The sequence below is a fragment of the Meles meles genome, chromosome 2 (genome assembly GCF_922984935.1).
Source record: "Meles meles chromosome 2, mMelMel3.1 paternal haplotype, whole genome shotgun sequence".
NCBI classification, from domain to species: domain Eukaryota; kingdom Metazoa; phylum Chordata; class Mammalia; order Carnivora; family Mustelidae; genus Meles; species Meles meles.
In genome coordinates, this window is record NC_060067.1 from 133,894,442 (window position 1) to 133,917,203 (window position 22,762).

General features: G+C 34.0%; 1 protein-coding gene across 3 annotated transcripts in view; it reads right to left on the reverse strand.

The window, feature by feature from the left end:
- Positions 1–22,762, reverse strand: part of FSTL5 (follistatin like 5) — a 753,549-nt gene that overhangs the window by 689,246 nt on the left and 41,541 nt on the right. For all 3 annotated transcript variants that reach the window (XM_045984612.1, XM_045984593.1, XM_045984601.1), the window contains exon 2: positions 15,717–15,858. In XM_045984612.1, the coding sequence (XP_045840568.1) occupies positions 15,717–15,848 (132 nt within the window). In that variant the 5' untranslated portion in view covers positions 15,849–15,858. The remainder of the gene's footprint in view (positions 1–15,716; positions 15,859–22,762) is intronic.

The window sequence follows — 22,762 nt, forward strand, 5'->3', positions numbered from 1 at the left end:
TACCTTCAGGAGATGGCATTGATTAGACTTGACAAAAGGAAACTCCTGGATTGAAGGAAATATTTTGTATCATTCTCAGTGGTGGTACTGCAAATATGTAAAAATATATTTAAGTGTACAGTGACGATCTGTATACTTCACTGCAACTAAGTTACCTCAATTAAAATTATAAAAATTGGTGTATTTTGATATTTTAATTTAAGAATACAGCCTAATTACTGATACCAAGATTTGAAGAATGGTGATTAATACATAGCATGTGATTTAAAGGAAACAAAAACATTAATTTGAAAAGATATATGTATCATAATTCTTAAACTATAATGTCAACATTCCCTTTCTAGAAAAATAAACCCTAAAATAGAGACTGATAAAAAAGAGCAAAAATGGATTCATAATACTTTATCATTATAACTATAAAATGATAGCAAGTCAGATCTTTAATATTGTTAGTTTCAAGAGAAGTCATAACTGGCTGTTGTGTATAGCAACAATTAATTCTAAAGCCACTGGAGTATAGTTCCCCAAATTGTGTTTCCTACAATACCAGAAGGCGTTCAAGATTTTCTATAGTCCATTTAGTTGGGAATTTCTAGGTTAAGCAAAGTTTAGAATATTTCTCAGACTTTAATATGCTCCTGTGCATTGTAGATTTCCACAGAAGCATACTATGCAGTTTTCACCAAATGACTTGGTCATTAGAATCCATTTTCAGCAGAATATTTCACAGAAATAATGTTCTCAAGGGCAATGAATATGGACTTCTGAGAGGTGAATAAGGGACTTTATCAATCAAAAGTAAAAATCATAAGATCTTATGGAACAGTTTTCCAAAAAGAGGGATACTAGACACAGCAACAGCATTTGAACTATAGCACAAAACCAACTCTATTTATGTTTTAAAGAGGCTGGTTTTATTATAATGATGGACTTAAACAATGGCTGAGATTCCACAGGGAGAACTAAAAGGTATTGTTATTGTTGCTGGCTTTTTTTTTTCTTTGAGAACACATGGTTATTTGGCACATTAGTTATTTAAGCAGAGCCTGCTTCAGATTCTCTTTCTCTCTCCCTCTCTCGGGGTACCTGGGTGGCTCAGGTCTGTCTTTGGCTTATGAGGTCATAATCTCAGGATCCTGGGAGCCCCAGCTGGCTCTCTGATAAGCATGGAGTCTGCTTCTCCCTCTACCTCCCCCCCCCACCTCACTCTTGCTGTCTCTCTCTTGCTCTGTGTTCTCTCAAATAAATAAATAATATCTTAAGAAAAAAATTACCTCTCTCCTTCTCCCTGCCCTCTGTTTGCACATTCTCTCTCTATATATATATATAATTAATTAATCAGTTACTTAATTAATTAAAACATATTTAGTTTTAGTTCATCTTCATCCTTGGGGGTAAATTTGAGTTTGGGGGGCACATAGGAAGCTCAGTCTATGTAACATATCTGACTCTAGATTTCAGCTCAGTCATGATCTCAGGGTCATGGGATTGAGCACTGCATCAAGCTCTGTGCTCAGCAGAGAGTCAGCTTGAGATTCTTTCTCTGCCTTTCCCCACCTCTCCCCTCTGCTCTCCCTCTCTCCCTCTCAAATAAATACTAAATCTTAAAAAAAAAAAAAAATTGAGTTCTGGAACTAGCTAAAACACTTGAAATCATAATTCACAAAATCACTAGATAATTAAGACCACCTATTTAAATATATAATTTTTATTATTCAACAAGCATATTTTATCCAAATGAAACTGTTTATAACTCAAAATAAATATAAAAATAAATCAGAAATGTTCTAGGTATAAAGGGAGTAGAATAAGGAGGGCCTTCTGTTCAACCTTCTGCTTGCCTTCCATTTTCATGTATTATCTCTTGATCATATCCTTGTAACAATAAGCTAAGCATAAAATGGAATGGAAACTAGTAATCTGGTACAGTCACTCAGAGATGTCTACATACTCTTTCCTGTAGCACCTCTAGTACCTGATTAATATATGTTCTCCATTCAAAGGAAAGAAATAATTCCATGGACATTGTAGCCTTAATTTTTTTTCAAAATAATATTGCCTAAGCAGAAATAAGCTTAATAAGTTATAAAATTCAGGAAAGAAAAAGAAATAAAAGGCATCCAGATCAGCAAGGAAGAAGTCAAACTCACTAGCTGTAGATGACATGATACTCTATGTGGAAAACCCAGAAGATTCCACCAGAAAACTTCTAGAACTGAAAAACAAAACAGTGTAGTTGCAGCATACAAAATCAACATACAGAAATCTGTTGCATTTCTCTATACCAATAACAAAGCAGCAGAAAGAGAAATTGAGAAATGGATCACATTTACAATTGTACCAAAAACAATAAGATACATAGGGATAAACATAATCAAAAAGGTAAAAGACCTGTACTCTGAAATCTATCAAATTGATGAAAGAAATTGAAGAGGACACAAAGAAATGGAAAAACATTCCATAGTCATATACTGGAAGGACACATGTTAAAATGTCAATACTACCCAAAGCAATCTATACATTTAATGTAATCCCTATCAAAATACCAACAACATTTTCACATAGCTAGAACATACTAAGTATCCTCAAATTTGTATGGAACCACAAAAACTGAATAACCAAGGTATCCTTGAAAAAGAAAAACAAAACTGGAGGCATCACAATTCCAGACTTCAAGTTACATTATAAACCTGTAGTGATCAAAACAGTATGGTATGGAACAAAAACAGACCTATAGATCAATGGAACAGAATAGAAAACCCAGAAATGAACTTACAACTGTATCATCCATTAATCTTTGAAAAAGCAGGAAAGAAAATCCAATGAGAAAAAGTATCTTCAAAAAATAAATGCTCCTTGGGGCACCTGGGTAACTCAGCGGCTTAAGCCTCTGCCTTCGGCTCAGGTCATGGTCTCAGGGTCCTGGGATTGAGCCCCACATCGGGCTCTCTGCTCAGCGGGAAGCCTGCTTCCCCCTCTCTCTGCCTGCCTCTCTGCCTACTTGTGATCCCTCTCTGTCAAAATAAATAAATAAAATATTTAAAAAATAAACAAATAAATACTCCTGGACATCAACATACAAAAGCATGAAACTGGAACTCTTTCTTATACCATACACACAAATCAATTAAAAATGAATTAAAGACCTATATGTGAGACCTGAAGCCATAAAAATCCTAGAGCAGAACACAGGCAGTAACCTCTTTGACATTAGCCATAGAAACTTCTTTCTAGATATGTCTCCTGAGGCAAGGGAAACAAAAGCAAAAATGAACTATTGGGACTTCATCAAAATAAAAAGCTTTTTTACAATAAAGGAAATAATCAACAAAACTAAAAGGCAACCTACAGAATGGGAGAAGACATTTGCAAATGATGTATCTGATAAAGGGTTAGTATCCAAATATATGAAGAATTTATAAAACTCAAAACTCAAAAAACAGATAATTCAATTTAAAAATGAAGAGAAGACATGAATTGACATTCTCCAAAGAAGACAGATGGCCAACATACACATGAAAAGATGTTCAATATCAGAGATCATCAGGGAAATAAAAATCAAAACTACAATGACATAGCAACTCACAACTGTCAGAAGAGCTAAAACCAACAACACAAGAAACAAGGGTTAACAAGGATATGGAGAAAGGGGAACTGTCCTGCCTGTTGGTGGGAATGCAAACTGGTGCAGCGACTCTGGAAAACAATATGGTTATATATATGTACACCTATGTGCGCACACACACACACACACACACACACACAGAGAGTGGAATATTACTCATCCATGAAAAAGATTTAAATCTTGCCATTTGCAAAGATGTGGATGGAGCTAGAGTATTATGCTAAGCAAAGTAAGCCAGTCATAGAAAGACAAATACCATATGATTTCACTCATATGTAGAATTTAAGAAACAAAAAAAATGAATGGGGGATGGAAAGAGAGGAATAACAAAAAACAACTCTTTATTATAGAGAATATACTGAGGGTTGCAGGAGGGGAGGTTTGCAGGGGGGATGGGTTAAACAGATGATGGGGATTAAGGAGAGCACTTGTGATGAGTACCAGGTAGTACATGGAATTGCTGAATCACTATATTGCACACCTGAAACTGATATTACACTGTATGTTAACTGGAATTTAAATAAAAAACTTGAAAAAAGTTATAAAATTTATTCGTATATATTCTTAAACATCTATAAATCCAAAATAAACTTAGAGAATAAATACAAAAATAAAAAACTTAACAATATTCACTTGATGAAACAGAATTGATACAATTAGTGATGTATTATTGAAGTTATATTAACACTTGCTACATACCTATGGTACTGACAGGAATGTAGAACCCAGTAGGATTAAATATCCTTTGCTGACTTATTTTTCAAAGATGAAATAGCACTTTATTTTTAAGACTTGTTAAAACTCTAATATAATGTGATAAAGCAGGAGATATTTTCTCATTACAGTATTTATATGTCCTTTTATTCTTTCTTTTCCTAACTGGAGTTTTAATTCCTTCTTGTCAATGTTAATTCTGCCATTTCTGGTTTGCATGTTGTTAATATCACAGAATTGAGTTATAGAGATGATATACTAGGAAAATATTTTTTTAGATTTTAAATTGGGTGTGACTAATTAGCTTAAGTGGCTCATAAACTAACTGCAATAGATAAGTTCCTAAATTTGTTAAAAATGAAACATGAGTGAAATAAATGTGATATTTTAAATTACATGTATTTTTATATATTAATATATAATTATATAATATATAATCCTAAATGTACATAATTTTAAAAGTATATCTATGTATATCTTCAGATGCATTATAATAAAATATAGCATTATTTAGTCACATCTAATTTGCATTGTTATAGCTTTTGATTATTATTATTATTATTTGTTTAGTTAAACATTTATAACTCTGTCCAGAGGAAGACTTTTTTTTATTGTCTTCACATTTTTTTTGATAAAATCACACTAAAGACTCCAACAGTGGCTATTTGTAGTTTAAAATTTAACAGTGATATAAATATTTCCATAAAATAATCACATATTTTTGAAGCACTGAGGAAATATAAAGCATCTGAATGACAGTAAAATAAAAACAAAAACAAAATTACAAAAAAAGCAAACAATTCTGGACACTCCATTAACAAAATTTATGAATAGTGCACAAATGAAAAAATTCTCAATGTCACCACTAGTCATCAAAAAAGTTTGAATAAAAAACAAATTATAGGGGCACCTGGGTGACTCAGTGAATTAAAGCCTTTGCCTTCAGATCAGGTCATGATCTCAGGGTCGTGGGATAGAGCCCCATACCGGGCTCTCTGCTCAGTGGCAAGCCTGCTTCCTTCACTCTCACTCTGCCTGTCTCTCTGCCTACTTGTGATCTCTCTCTGTCAAATAAATAAATAATTTTTTAAAATTGTATTAAAACTACAATAAATACCACTCTTCAGAATGGCTAAAATTAAAAACAGAAAACAGCAAAACTTGCATAAATGTAAAGTAACTGGAAATTTTATACATTTCTGTTGAGAATGTAAAATTGTACATCTTGTTTAGAAGAATATCTGATGGTTTCTTTTCTCTTCTTTTTTAAAGATGTATTTGTTTATTTGAGAGAGAGAACGTGTAGAGGGAAGTATAGAGGGAGAGAGAATCCTCAAGCAGGCTCCCCACTGAGCGTGGAGCCCGAGGTCGTCCAATCCCTGAGATCACGACCTGAGCCAAAATCAAGAGATGGACCCACTGAGCCACCCAGGTGCTCCATGGGGGTTTCTTTTTAAGGGAAAAAATACCAAACTTACAAACCAGCAATCCACTAATAACTATTAACCCAAGGAAAATGAAAATATATAACCAAAAAAATTTGTACAAGAATGTTCATAGACACTTCATTCATAAGAGTTCCAACCAGGTTTTATCCACAGGAAATGGATTTAAAAATAAAAAAAAAACTGTGATACATTCATATGATAAAATGATACTCAGCAATAAAAGGGACTACACTATTGAGAAACAATAATATAAATTAATATCAATAACATTATTTTTAGTGAACAAATATTACACAAATCTGCATGTATGGCATGATCCCATGTACATGAAACTTCAAAACAGAATTATACTATGGTAAATAATATCAGGACATTGCTGGCTCAAAGTGAATGAGGGAGTCAGAGATTGACAGGGAAGAGACATGCGGCAACTTTCGGTGGGGGGTGGGGATGACTTTCAATATCTTGATACAATTGTATTTTGATGTTTATTGGAGAAGTATACACATTTGTCAAAATTAAAATAAAGGTTTAAGATTGGGCCTTTCCATTGAGTATGAAACATATCTCAAACGAAAAAAAAAAAAACACCTCTAAATAAATATTTAACTCTAATTTAATGATATGTACCAAAATATTTAAGAAAGAAAAACTTAATGTCTATAATATAATTTGACATGAATAAAAAATAGGATAGATAAATAAATGAAAAGAGGGATGGTGATACACACAAACAAACATATATATGTGAGAACCAAGCATAATAAAATATTTACCTAGGTTTTGGTTACATGGGTATTCACTATATAGTTCATTGAAATTTGCTGTATGCTTAAAATTTCATTCCAAAATTTGGGAAAACTAAAACATAAGGGATACATAATTCCCTTCAAAAATTTTTTGTACCTTTACACAATGAAGAGAAGTGTTTATATTACTTTAAATAATATACCTTAAAACTTTATGTTGTTGTATTTGTTTAATTATCTGTTTCAGCATTGTCAGAACACTTGTTTTTGTGAGGTCTTTATAAAAGATTTTAAAGCTCATTGGCAAAATATCCTGCAAATTGTTGATAGTGGAGGAGGGGATGTACAGGTGTGGTGCCAAGAGGAATATAGGTCCTCTAAACTCTCGGCTCAAACTGCTCTAGAAATAGAGATGTGCATAGCATAACATATAGGTTGTTGAATCACTGTGCTGTACACCTGAAACTAATATAACATTGTGTGTCAACCACACTCAAATTAAATTAATTAATTAATTAATTAAATTATTTGGAATTAAAAAGGAATTATTTGGGGGGGAAGCCTATTAAAATTGAGAAAAAATTGAGAAAGAGGCCTCTACCTCAGGAGAAAACAAAACCACAATGCCAGCATCTATTATAATATATGTAAGCAAACTTTTGACAGAATGTTGAAAATAGACATTTGGTTTTTGTTCGTTATTTCTACCAATTGTTAGTGTAATGAATGACAGCCCCATATCTGAATGGGCTGTTGTTTAACCCATCCAACTGATAAATTCGCAATCACTTTCAGACAGCCTGGTGACTAGTTCAACATCTTAAACAAGCAAGTTTTTCCCAGTACCTTGTCTGGCAAATATGCACAGTCACCCCCATTTATTTCCCTGTAGACTAGACCCTATGAAGCAAACTCTGCTTGTCCCTGAAGGCTGGTCCCCTTGCTGGGTATTAAATAAGGTCTTTTACTGTATTTTCAGTCAGTTCATTTGAGATGTTTACTTCACCAATAATCATAGGCAAACCAACATATGTACTTAAGAATTTAATTTGAATCATTTTGTTCAGTCTCTTGTGTGTAGCAGCTACTTAAGAGATACTTGTTGAAATAATGAGTGAATACATGTTTTTGCTGATCAAAAACTGGACTCGAAGAAAGATGTTAATTTAAGGGGGCAGTATGTTAAAGGAAAACGGAACTGTTTTGGATGATGGGAAACCCAGGTTCTAATCTTAGCTGAGCAACACCCACCTGTATGAACTACAGTGAAGAACTTTGCCTCCCAGGCCCTCAGCTTTCTTATCTGTATTATATGTATACATATTTTTAAATGGAATGAGTCTTTTCTACTATCATATGACTCTAAAAACCTAACTCTCAGCTCATATACAGGGAACTGATACCCAAAATAACCAGTAAGTAATATTAGTTAAAAATAATACCACACTTTCCAATTGTGGCTCATATACCATAGGGAGTTTATCGTTTAGACATGCTGAATGTCAAGCTCATAAATCAGGATATTCTCTTTCATTTATAATATACAGCTTTGCCAATTGAATTCACAGTAGAATTTTAATAATTAAAGATGTACAAAACAACATAATTAATTTACACATTGAGGTAGTGAATGTAAATGTTAGCTTGCAATACATTAATATTAATGATTAGATAAATGTATTTTTACTTCATTCACCTGCTAACTCACAGCCTTTTTTCCTACATCTACAGTTTAGCATAGCCACACTGAATCATGTTAAAACAACATACCTATATTTAATTTATTTTATTTTTTAGGTAGAAGGTAGCATAATGTGCTTAATTAGAAGATAATGAAGGTGTGTTAATAGTTTGTTTTTCTAGCAAACTTATATGATGTAGCTAACATCCTTTTGACAAAAATGGTGAGAAAAGACAATTAGATCTAAAGATAAGGAAGCTTTGGAACTCAATCTAAAGAAAATGAACAGTAATGACAAATTTATTTCATAGCACCTAGGTCCTAATATTCTGGTGTTTCTTGATCAGCATAGATGGATCAACGTTCAGAAAAACAGGGGTAAAGCTGCTTTTTAAATATCGGGGTAATCTTTTTAAATTATGGCATTGGATAAAAGGAAGCACCATTAAATCACTTGAAAATCTATACTGGGATGGTAGAAAGCATGATATGTGCCCAAGGGTGACACATAAGTAGAGTTTTCTGAAATCCTGACAAGCTTGGCTTTAATGTACTATATAAATTTGACTTTATTTGTATACTTTATTATACTTTGTGAATGGGTGTAAATAGAATACTAAAACATCACATCTTTAATATTTCAAAACTTTAAATCTTCAATGGAAAGTAGCTCTATTTTTTCAAGCGATAGCTACTGTTAAATCTTTACAACAACAGTTTAATGTAGAGTCGGAGAAGTGTAAGGGAGCATCCTTTTTGCACACCACCCTACAAAACAATAATAATAGTTCTGCTTTGAGAATTCATTCTTGAAGAGATTAAATGACAATTTTCTGTAGTATGTCTTCATCTTAAGAATTTTAGAAGGCAGATATATCCCTTTGTTTACTTATTTCGTTAAGCAAAATGATTCAGTCCCTGGCATGCCAATTTCCCCCAGTTTATCAAATTCCCCCTGGTTTGAAGGAAAAAATATGCATGCAACACATCCAAAGGTGAGCAAAATATTTTTTCCCCTTAAAGTTCCAGAAAAGACAAGGTTAACCAGGCAAAAAGCAGGATGAAGCTACAACCATGTACCATGTATTTAGTGTACAAATCAACTTTGAAGCACACACAGCTTTAATTTGGGCCTTCCATAGATATACCTGATGGCAACTCTCATCTCCTGTTAAAGGTGGTCCTCTCCATGTGCATGAGGGAGCCCTGATGGCGCTTCATAGTTCTGAGGCCTCATGAACCAAGACACTGACTGCCATGTGCTCTGGACTATTTGTTCAAGGCTTTTGTTTAAAAAACTTCCTTGAAACTCACAGATAATGTCTCTCTCTGGAGAGAAGAGCAAGTGTCTTTACAGCCTTAGAAGAGAGAGATTGTATCTCCATTCACAATGAAGAACAGGAATGCTTACCGTCTAGTATAGAGATAATGTCTTCCTTGGGTGCAAAGAACAGGCAGGCTCATGGCCCATGCAGTAAAGCTGGTGTCCTTCAGCTCGGAGATCAGGTAACATTCCTGGTGGTATGTGCTGGTGGAACCTGGTCCTATTTATCCTGCCTTGTGGAAACTGGGCTGCAGGAACTAGCTCAATTAATACCAAAATCCCATTTCTCAAAAATAAAATTTCAAAAATGTTCTGATTTTTCAAACATAACTTCCTTGATTAGAAAAAAAAATCTGAGATTTATTAATAATATTCAACCACTATGATGAATATGGGATAAATATATCAACATATATATTAATCAGTACAGTCTTTAATATTTAATTATTTGACCAGTAGTCTTTCACTCCCTTCATCGGCATCATTTTTGCTCTTAGATAGTGTGCCAAATTGCTTCCTGACCTCCACAAAAATATATTAACATGTTAAGGGCCTTCCCTTGAACATGCTGCAAGCAGTCAGAGGTTTCAGATAGAAGGGTACAATTTTTTCTCAGTCAGGAAATAGTGCTCCTGGGTTTGCCTCAAGGTTTGCAGGCTCTAAGCGGTCATGGTTTTGATGTATTGTTTAATGTTTCTCTCTTTCCCTAGAGTTCTCTTCTGCCACTCTTCACCAATTCACAGCTATCATTCTTTTATACCAAAAGTCAAAAATCATCTCCCACAAATGATGTCTTTGAATTATACTGTACAATGGGGCATAGCAACACTCTCTAGACTTATTAAGCTATGACAGCTCTTTGCCCATTTGCACAGTAACTACTCTCATAGACAAACATTTTGATTCAGAAGGTAAAGAAATCACAGGGTACTTTAGGTTTGCATGTGTAGCTTTGTACCATAAAATGGACATAGCATTCCCTGGTCACATAAAGGTGTAAAAATTTTAAGGTCTCTAAGTGGTCCCACTAGGTATACTCAAAGAACATTCCTATTGTCTTCATAACACCTTTCAAGCCTGACTTTGATTACCATCAGCAGCAGACAATGCAGCAGTGTGATGGGTGTGATGTGAGAAAAGCGATGTAAGATATATACATTATATATATATATATATATATATATATATATACATACATATATATTCCTGTTTCTAACAGGATTCATAGCCAATCAATCAGAGTATGGGACAATATGCTAGAATATCAGGACATGTCTATTGCAGGGTTGTAAATACAACAGGAAGTTACATTGTGATGGGCCATTACGACCCAGCAAGTAGTAGAGACAAAATAGAAGTAGAGAAAAGAGGGTAAGAAAAATCTGAAGAGTAGAAATGAAACAAGAAGCCAAGATGGCCCAGAGAAGGAGCCCAGGATTTCTGATGAGGTGATGTGAGTCTAAGTTCTAGATCTGTCTTTATTGGTGAGGATGGGCTACAGTCAATGTGGAGTTAGCAACTCCCAATCTCCGCAGTTTAAAACAGAAGTGTTTTGTTTTGTTTTTTTCTCCCTCTCATTTCACATTTCAAGACAATCACTAATTGCCAGGGTATTTTACTAATCCTAGTTATTTAGAAACTTGGGATGATTAAGCAATCACTACCTTGAACAGATGCTGTTTTTAATGCTAGATGAAAAAGAGAGTTCAGGAACATTTTATAATTATGATCAAATATTCAGCCCAAATGCATTCTATGGCACTTCTCTTAACTCATTGGCCACAACTAGACACACAGTCCCATCTAACCACAAAGAGACATAGAATCCCATCTTCCTACATGTGATAAAAATGTAGGGAGAATAGGAAATATATGGTACATAGGTCAAATTACTATGAAAAGTTCTTATTGCATATGCTGCATTAAGTATTTAGTCTTTTGGGGCTCCTGGGTGGCTCAGTGGGTTAAAGCCTCTGCCTTCGGCTCAGGTCATGATCCCAGGGTCGTGGGATCAAGCCCCGCATCGGGCTTTCTGCTCGGCAGGGAGCCTGCCCCCCTTCCTCTCTCTCTGCCTGCCTCTCTGCCTACTTGTGATCTCTGTCTGTCAAATAAATAAACAAAATCTTTTTTAAAAAGTATTTTGTCTCTTTTATTAAATCCTAAATCCTTCCTCTAACTTTCTAGATACGTGGCATTAGAAATTACTATATATTTGGGAACTCCTGTTTCCTCATCTGTGGAAAAACTATAAAAGCACTTAGGAATATTCAATAATTAAAAGACCTAATGTATACAATATAGCTACTACATTCCTACATTTGATATTCCATAAATGCCTGTTGGATAAACACAAAGGTGAAACACATGATCAACTCCTTCAGACATACTGTGGACTATAATTACAATTTCTTTAATTAACATGATGGATGTATATGGTATTCATATTTGTGACACAAACATGTTTTCAGTCACATTTATGTGTACTTGAGTTGTAAATGATATAAATGTGTACATATATATATTTATATTTAAATCTACAACATTTCTATGTAATCTGACAAATAAACCACATTTCACTTTTTGGTCCCCAGAGAGGATACATTATACAGTTGGCATGCAAATATTTGGTAAACATGAGTTCTAAACGTTTATTTGTTCACACCCAAAGCACTGACACTTCTCTGGGAAAAGTGTGGAAAATAGCTAATATATATCAAGATCTATCATATGTATTATTTATTTTATTTTATTGTTTTCTAGTCAATAAATATATTCAAAACAGTGGAGTTTAATCCAAATAGACAATCTTCTTATCCATTCCCTAAGTCTTACAAAAATATAGACATATTCTTTGCAATTTTAATGAAACTGAAGGTTAAAAAATAACAAAGAATAGGGAATTTATCTTTGTAATGATATTAAAATAATTTATTTTGAATATTTTATTACATGTTGTTCTGTTGATTTTACTCTCATAAACAGAACTAATTATACCTAATTAATGTATTATTCATTGTAATAAACTATATAATATAATTATATATCAGATATATATATGATTTCAGCTTATTCTAGTCAGCAGATGGAATCATTAATTCCATATGTACTTATGAAGTGTTGATTATGTGCCAAACACACTTCTAGGTGTTATGGCATAGCAAGATAAGTAGTAGTTCACATCATAATGGAAGGAAGGAACCATCCAAAAAACAAATAAACAAATCATATATATATATATATACACACACACACACACATATATATACATACATACATATATATACACACAACACACATATATATACATATATATATATAAAATATATCATATAACCATGACAAATGGTGAAAATATATTTCAAAAGGGAGATAAGAAATGTCTGTGACTGTTCTATTTCTAATTACAGTTTGGGGAGGCTTCACCAATAAGGTTGCATATGAGCCCCGTTGCATGAGTATGTTGCTAGTGAGCGGAAAGTACTTGGTGAGGTTTTGATAGGGACTTGCATGACTCTGGGTACTTCTTTACTCTTGTCAAATACAAGCTTTCACACACACACTTTCACAAATGACTTTAATAGCTTAATTTTACCTCTGTCTTAAATCATTTGGTAGTTAGGTATACTAACATTCTACCGCTCTGCTTTTAAATACCAATAATCATGTATTACCTTTAACTATTCAGAGGTAAGAGCCACAGACATGGAAGAAATTGGGAGGTAACTTCGATCATTTTTGGTGATTATTAGAGTTTCTAAAATAGGCTTAATTCATTATGTTGTTTCTTTTCTTTAAAGGTTTACTAAAGGGTCACCTGGGTGGCTCAGTGGGTTAAAGCCTCTGCCTTCGGCTCAGGTCATGATCCCAAGGTCCTAAGATCAAGCCCCGCATTGGGCTTTCTGCTCAGCAGGGAGCCTGCTTTCCCCTGCCCTCTCTGCCTACTTGTGATCTCTGTCAAATAAATAAATAAAATCTTTAAAAAAATTTTTTTAAATAAAGGTTTACTAAATCTCACTGCAATGCATGATAATTTATCTTCAACATCCAAATTTAATTCGAAATAGTTTGTTTATAAATGCACACTGGCACATAAAAACCTGTGGTATTATATTTAGCAGGAGAATAATAAAAACTGCATAGCCATACATTCTGCCATCATTTTTCTGCCACGGAGACAATTAAACCGTATCTATTATGTTCACAGCATCAGGAATGAAAGGATTAAAAAGGCATAGTTCCTGACCTCAAGACACATAACTTAGGGTAGACAAATAGCACAGAATACATATTCATTGGTATGCAACAAAATGAGCCAATATATTGTATGAATGTTTTGAGAGTATTCATAAATGAGTTCTTATCTCTATGCTTTGGACTAGGATAAAACTGATTGTTAGTCTATGAGGTAGGGGACACAAATGATAACTGAAAGATAGTGAAACAACGTTAATTCTCCAGCTGCATTTATCCAGAAACTTACTTACATTTACATGTGACTAAATTTCAATAATGATTTTTGTAATTGAAGTATATTTCAATATTTTACTTATTTTATTTATTTCTGGCTATCAAACCTATACTGCATGTTACCTTAGTCAATTAATATATTCATAAATGTAGGCATTCATAAAATCCCTTAACATTTCTAAAAATTATGACTTTTCATATATTAAATGAAAAAAGTACATCTTTATAATACTATTTTGGAGATTAAATAAAATAGTACATTTAAGAATTTACCCTATGATCTGGCACATAAAATTTCCAGTCAAGGTTAGTGATTTTATCAAAACATTAAAATATGAAAGAATTTCAGCAAAATATATGCCATGTGTACAGATGCAATGTAAACATATGCATATTATACATGTATGTGTACAACACAGGTCTGAACTGAATGGTTCGCTTACACACAATTTTTTAAATTAATATGGTACTGTACTGTAAATGTATTTTTTCTTCCTTATAATTTTCAATAACATTTTCTTTTCTCTTGCTTACTTTATTGTGAGAATATACTATATAACACACATAATATACAAAATATGTGTTCATTATTTATATTATCAGTAAGAATTCAGTCAACAGTAAGCTATTAATATTTAAGAATTGGAGGTCAAAGTTATGTGTGGGGCACAAGGTCATGATCCCAGGGTCCTGGGACTTAGCCCCATGTTGACTCTCTGCTCAACAGAGAGCCTGCTTCTCCCTCTGCCTCTGCCTGACACCCCCCCACTTGTGCTCTCTCACGCTCTCTCTCTGTCATATAAATAAAGAAAATCTTAAAAAAAAATTATGCATGGATTTTCAACTATGCAGGGACCAGCATCCCTAACACTTAATATTGTTGAGGGGCCAACTGTGCTTATATTTATTTCAAGTTTTTTTTAAGACAAATAGCAAGAAATTTTAAGTGATATATTTTCCCCATAATTAATATTGATTCCACAATTAGTCTTGATTCCTACTTTCAATGAAAATCAAAATGTATTATAAACTTTTAATTTTATTGAAAAAATAGCTACTTTATATTAAAGTTGCCCTATTATTAAAATAAAAGTACCAGCTTAATTAATGTCAGTACATTATGTAATTTATAGTATGCCTAAAGCCCATTTATTTTATACTTGAAAATATTTAACATAAGGAAGTGAAGTATTTCCTCAATATTAAAAACTTAAAATTATGATATTTTATGAAATTAAAACATCTAATGATTTCCATAAATACTAATTTATTTACCAGCCTATATAACTCCAGATGGTATGGACATCTTTTTTGTTTACTTTTACTTCAAATTAAAAAACATAACAATGTTTTAGTTTAAAAAGTTCTAAATTTAATATGGGAATAATAGAAACTATCTAGTCTGTCTAGTTGATAGGGTCTTAACATATTTACTTATTTTTATGTCACTATTACCATGATTTAATGTAAATTTTAATGATTTTTTTCAACGAGCCATCTCTATACTTTAAGAAATATTTAATTCCCCAAATTACAAATTTCCTAATTGCTACAATTTCATGTTTTAAAATGTGCACTTTTATACAGAAATTATATTCTGAAGGCATATACTGCAATAAGTGCTCCTAAGTGAATAATAAAGCAGACACCTAATAGTTCAGTTCATAATTGTTAGGCACTGTGAGCAAATTCAGAATGCTGACTGTACCTTGTGTCGCAATCTGATTAGAGGTTGGTAGGATTGAAGGCCATATCCTGCTTCTTTGGTTGGCCTTCCTTCTGACTCCAGGAAAATAAATCCAAGAATCAAAACTGCTGACCAGCACTTAAACATTCTCATTGGTTCTCACCTGTGAAAATTAGCATTGGAAGTAATCAGAAAATGCTTTATATATTGAAAAAATTCTTCAAGAAGTATTCAGTAGTGCATAGAAATCTCCACAGATCTAATCAAAACTTATAGGCAATTGTCAACTGAATCCATAATAGGTAAGCACCTCCAAACAAAGATTATGATACCCTTGATCATAATAAACACTGTTTTGTTCACTCACACAGCCTTACACAACATTAAATACATAGAGATATAAATGCCAATCAAAAGGTATGGAGGAGAATTAATTAAAATGAAGTTAGAGATGCCTGGGTGGCTCAGTTCGGCTCAGGGCATGATCCTGGAGTCCCGGGTTCGAGTCCTACATCTGGTTCCCTGCTCGGTAGGGAGTCTGCTTCTCCCTCTGACCCTCCCACTTCTCATGCTTTCTCTCTCTCTCTCTCTCTCATTCTCTCTCTCTCAAATAAATAAATAAAATCTTTTAAAAAATATTTTAAAATTAAGTTGAAAGAAAATGAAAAACAAAACAAAACTTTAAACCATGGCTAAATTTCTAAGCATCCATACAGAGTACAATTATCAACATACTTATAAATCTTGAACTTATTTTTGAGTACATTTGATGAATAACACTTAATAAAACTATAGCTATTATAATTCACTAGCAAAGGCTGGTAAGAGTTTGACAAGGTGGTCTTCCATGGTAGGTACTTAATAAACTGAGGTACAACAAAAATTAGGCAGAGGGTTATACTGAGTTATGAATACATTTTCCCAATACTATCTAAAAGAATATTTTCCTAAAATTTTCTTAATAATGTTTTAAGCTAAAAGCCATGTGAGTCTGTCCACTGCTCTGTGTCTTTAAATATATCAGAGAAATTATAAAATGGCATGAATTTATTATATAAACTCTAAGCCCTCTTCCAAAAAATAAATCTATGCTTTGAATTAAATCATATCCCATTTTACCACTTTCACCAACATATCTTTGTCCCTATTGTGACAATAAAGACTCTCTTTCTCCCCCTGTTCTGTACATCTGACTTCTTGAGAAACTTAACCAATTAATTAACCCTGATAGTTACTGTTGTCTAAACGTCCCCACCCAGTTATTAACTTCCATCTTTAAAGATGTCAAATCGCCCAGGTTTTAAGATAATTCCTCTCCTCTACTTCCTGAATATTCTGAAAGAGTTGTGTATATCATTCTAGCTAATTTCTGAAACTAGTTCACTCAAGCATGTTTCTATCTCTATCACTCTATCAAAGTAACATTTCTTTGGTAAGAGTGATGATTCACAGATCTGTACTCCCAAAACAAATAATGCATTATATGTTTATTTTAAAAAAGAGTAATATTTTTTTGTTTCAAGAAATGGTCACTTTACTTGGTGTTTAAGATACCCCTCTCTTCTGTTTCTCTAGAATTTATGAAAATTTCTCAGTCCTTGTGTAGGTTCATCCCACTTTGCTTTCACCATTTAATATTAACCATTTTTGCTTCACCATTAAATATTATAGCTTATCAAACTTCATTCTTAGCCACTTACCTGCTCCCTCCATCCAGCCAGACATTTCAACATCATCTATCGTTTTTTTTTTTTTTGATGAACCAATTATTCATTTTATTTATTTTTTCAGTGTAACAGTATTCATTCTTTTTGCACAACACCCAGTGCTCCATGCAAAACGTGCCCTCCCCATTACCCACCACCTGTTCCCCCAACCTCCCACCCCTGACCCTTCAAAACCCTCAGGTTGCCCCAACCTCCCACCCCTGACCCTTCAAAACCCTCAGGTTGTTTTTCAGAGTACATAGTCTCTTTTATGGTTCGCCTCCCCTCCCCAATGTCCATAGCCCGCTCCCCCTCTCCCAATCCCACCTCCCCCCAGCAACCCCCAGTTTGTTTTGTGAGATTAAGAGTCATTTATGGCTTGTCTCCCTCCCAATCCCATCTTGTTTCATATACACAATGGAATACTATGCAGCCATCAAAAGAAATGAAATCATGCCATTTGTGACGACGTGGATGGAACTAGAGCGTATCATGCTTAGTGAAATAAGTCAATCGGAGAAAGACAACTATCATATGATCTCCCTGATATGAGGACATGGAGAAGCAACATGGGGGGGTAGGGGGATAGGAGAAGAGTAAATCATCTATCATTTTAATTACAGCTACCTCGTGCTTTTAGACCACTTTGTTTTTAAGGAACAACTACACTAGCAGTACCTGTTTTTACTACCCAAAAGAAATCTGAAAAGGATTTTTGTTTTCACAAAAACAAACAAACAAACAAACAAAAAAGATGAGAAAAAAAAATAGTGCTCAGCATTTGTTTTGAAGTCAGCCCAGAAGCAGCATGCCTCAGGAGGGTGGAGTAGAGAGTGTTGCCCTGCCAAGCTCCTTCCCAGGGAGAACTACACTCAGCATCTCAGCACCAAGCCACCAGGATTTTGAACTGTGCCTGTGAGCATCTGTGTTTTATCTGGATTTATTTTGGCATCCAGTAGTAAGAGGTGTCCTAAGGTATCAGAAAAGCCTAAGAGGGGAGTGTGAGAACACTCAAAAATTTTCCATATAAATTAATGGTGATTGCTTCTTTCTATGCTTTTTTTTTTTCTTATGAAAGAATACATAGGAATGCTGTAGTTTGGGATAGCAGGGGGAACATTTGCATCATTGCTTCTCATCCAGTCTCCAGATTAGAAGAGTCAGGCACATGTATATTTCAAAAACAGCTCATGGTATACAAGCCCCACATAAAATCACCCTCTCCCAGATTTTCATTCGCCTATTTAGTCAATCCAGAAATGAAGAGACAGGTTTGACTCCCTTAACTTTCATACTAAACCCATCCCTAAGCTCTGTTAGTTCTGCCTTCAAAATGTATCTCCCAAAATCAGTTTCTTTCCGGTCTACTGTCAAAACCTGAGTTCACACTATCACCACCACATCTCCCCTAAACTGCCCCAAGCACAACCTTACTGGCCATCCCCATTCATGCTTATGCACCCTGAATCATTCCCTATATAATAGCCCGCATGGTCATGCCAAAGGCAAATATTATGACTTCATTGCCCTTGCTAATAACTTTAGGATATACTCATTTACCCTTAAGATAAAAACCAAAATCCTTTGACCTATCCTGCAAGTGCCCACAAAGTCTAGGCTCTGAATGTTTTTCTCTTCTAGAGAACTGCTCTCCAGCCACATTGACCTTCATTTAGTTCTCTGAACTTGGTCCATTCTCACTATAAGACTTGTGTACCTTACTTCCTTCTACTGGAAGTATACCTTTTCCCACCCCCATTTATCTCCCAAAGACCTTCATATATCAGACGTATCTCTTAAGAATCTTTCCCATAATATCAAGCTTGAGCTACATTTCTTAATTACTCATGCTCATAGATCAGTTTTCCTTCATTTCAGAACAACTATTTGTAATTATACATCATTAATATGATTATTTAAATAATGTTGGACTTCTTAACTACATTATATATCTCTCTTCTCCTTCAAACTTCATGAATACAGGGATCTGGTGGTTGGTTTTTTGTTTGTTTGTTTTTTTCAGCATTATATCATCTGGGCCTAGCAAATTGTCTGGTACTTACTAGACACTCAATAAATGAATGCATAAGTGAATGTCATTCTGCACTCAAGAGCAAAAAAAAAAACGATTGCGTTTTCTTGCATTCTGACAATATTGAATGCAATTTCTATTTCACTACCACTACAAAACATCTGAAACTGAACCAGAAAACTAAATAATTTCATTTGCAATCCATCCCTTTGCTGTCATTTTGATGTATAGTCTAATACTTCTCTCAGAGGTAAATATTTGTTTATAAGACAACTGGATGGAATATTTTAAATCTAAGATAGAGCCCAAGAATAAAGCAAACAGGACCAGCTCAGCTGAAGGGATATTTTCTAGGGGTTCTGAATACTATGTTTCTTCGGTTGTCAAACAGGAAAGGTAGGAAAGAGGCATGGCAACAACCTTGTCTCATTTTAACAGGGTAAAGGTTGGGTCATAAATTTCTTAAGCAACTCATTTAAGGGTTTTTATTTTTCTGTCCTCTCTTGCTCTCTCCCCCACCACACACACACACATTCACACACACATATATTCCACACAGCTACAAATATTTCATATACTATAAAATATAGATTAAATAAACAATTACTTAATTTTAATAGATGACAAAAAATTCTCACAAATTTTGGGTGAGAAAACTTCCACACATTGATAATTAGATCAATAATCTCCTGAAGTATTTTTTCTGCCAAAAAGCAATAACCTAGAAATGTCTGCTTTAAGAAATTTCACAAAAAGTTGGTAACAAGTCAACATGCAAATCTTCAGTGTATTATATACAACTTATTTATACTATTTTAATATACTTCTCATATTAATAACCATGATTAATTTTTCATTGATAATCCTATATTTTTCATGACTAAAATTTCTTATTAATACGTTTTATAAAAATTTAAAATATAAAAATAAATATATATATTTTTTATCTCATCAAAAGCTATCAGACAACTGGAGTGATTTATCTGGTGTCACAGAAAAAATGAAACAACTGATATTAAAAGTCAGATACCGGGGCACCTGGGTGGCTTTGTCAGTTGAGCATCCAACTCCTGGTTTCCGCTCAGGTCAAGATCTCAGGGTCATGAGATCGAGCCCTGAGTCAGCTCTGCGCTAGGTGAAGACTCTGCTTGAGATTCTCTATCTCTTCATCTCCCTCTGCTCCTCCCCTACTCTCTCTCAGATTAATTAATTAACTAATCAATTAATTAAATCTCTTTTAAAAAGGTCAGCTACTTTTGGGGGGAGCGGGGAGAGCCCTGATTTCTACTGCAAAAAAGGCATTGAGCTCAGCAGTAAGTGTTAGAAAAGACAAAAAAACAAAGACAAGTTTCTTCATTTATCTTCTGTGAATGGCTACCTTGCAAGATTTTCTTCATTAAAATATTACTAAGAAAAATAATTGAATCCAATTAGATAGCCATCAATTAGCAACCTAAATAAAAAGAAGACACTTTTTGATGGACGCTCAGAAAATAATTATCATTTTCTTATTTCTCCTCAGCTACAGGATCCAAAGATGTCATTATTATGTCTTTAAAAATTCACTCCTTCCCAAAAGTTGTTCTGGAAATTATAAATCAGTAGTAATCAATCTCATGATATACTGACTCATGATCTCACTTTCTCAGTACTATAACCTCTGATAACGTGTTAGGTTTTCATAATTAATTGGCAGTTTGTTGATAGCTCATAAGAACACTGAAAAGCACGTGACTAAAACAAAACCAGCTGGAACAGATGGTGCAATAATGATCCTATGACTTTTCCTTACAACCTCAACATTTATATGGAAGCATCAGAAAACAACCTCGTTATTATCTTAGAGAAAACAAAATGTTTGCAAATCTAAAAAGTATCTGCTTAACATTAGATTTAACAAAGTTACACTTGAAAATAGTAAGGGGAATGGAGAAAGGTTTCTCTTGTTCAAAAAATAATGTTTATCTTTGAATCAAACTATTTTATTCACCATATGGTGTAACATGCTGTGCAACTCATGGCAGTAGGATTTAGACTAGTTATATGATTTAGTAGATTCAAATTTCAGGGATTTTGATTTGTTTACACATTCTCTAGAATCTCTCCTCACTTGGGAAAACAAACTAAGAGTGTTAAAGTACTGCCTTAGGAATGAAATACAGCATTTGAGATGGGGAAGAAAACTGTGGTATCATGCATACAAATGAAAAGAATGTCAAGGTGAAGCAAATCCACAACATTATCAAATGTCGCAGAGAAGTCAAGTATCTGAGGGTTTCTCCTTGAGTGCTCTCACTGCCTCTCACTCCAGCCTAGAAAACTACTGTAGGTCTTTCAAGATAGTTCCAGCCACTTCCTTGGTGAAATCTTCCCTGTCAGTTTTGCCTGGACTTGACTGCTCTCTGCTGCAATTTTTACACTTGTCTCTCATGTGTCTTTTCACCTTGTACTGCTGATTACTGATTTAAGATTTATATGTGTGTGTGTGTGTGTGTGTGTGTGCGTGTGTGTGTGTGCGTGTGTGTGTGTATACATTAAACTGGTTCTATCACAATCTCTGAGTTTCTTAAATTCCACAAATCTTTGTTCTCTTCTCTAATAGAGAAGTGGCCTAAATGATTACTAGTCCCCTTTTCCTTTTTGGTATTCTATAATTCTGTGAGACAGAGAAATTGACTTCTAACCTACTCTGTCACACTGTATAACCTAAGCAAAACCAATTGCATTACTTGGGCCTCATCTGTAGGAAGGGATTTATGACCCTATATAGTCTAGCATCTGTACCAGATTATTGCTTCTGAGTAGATTTATTGATCTGGAAAAGGATATGAGGAAGAACAGGTTTGAGGGAGAAAACTAGTATTACTTTTTTGAGAGACCTTTTGGTAGTCCTACTGGAGATGTTAAGTAGTCATGGAATATAGGAACCTGAAGTTCAGCAAAGAGGCATGGGTTAGATATACCTGTTTGGAGTTCTTAGCATTTATATGTCATCTAGGTATGAGATAGGAAGAAATTGGAGAAGAGAAGAGGTCCAAAGACCAAGTTCTCAGGCAGTTTTATTCAAAACAGAAGATCAAATGCTGCTAGGAGATAGAGAAAATGAAAATAGTGAAGTTTTAAGTTTGGAGAAAAAGATGCATGGAAATTTTCATTGAAATGGAATGACTGGAAGTCATAGCTCTTCTCATCTGGCATGCTATATTTCTACTCGTTTGTTTATTCTCCATTTCCAACCAGAATGTTAGCTCCATAAAGACAGGACTTTGTTAATTACCTGTGTGAATTAGAGCAGTACCTGGCAGACAGCATGAGCTCAATAAATATTT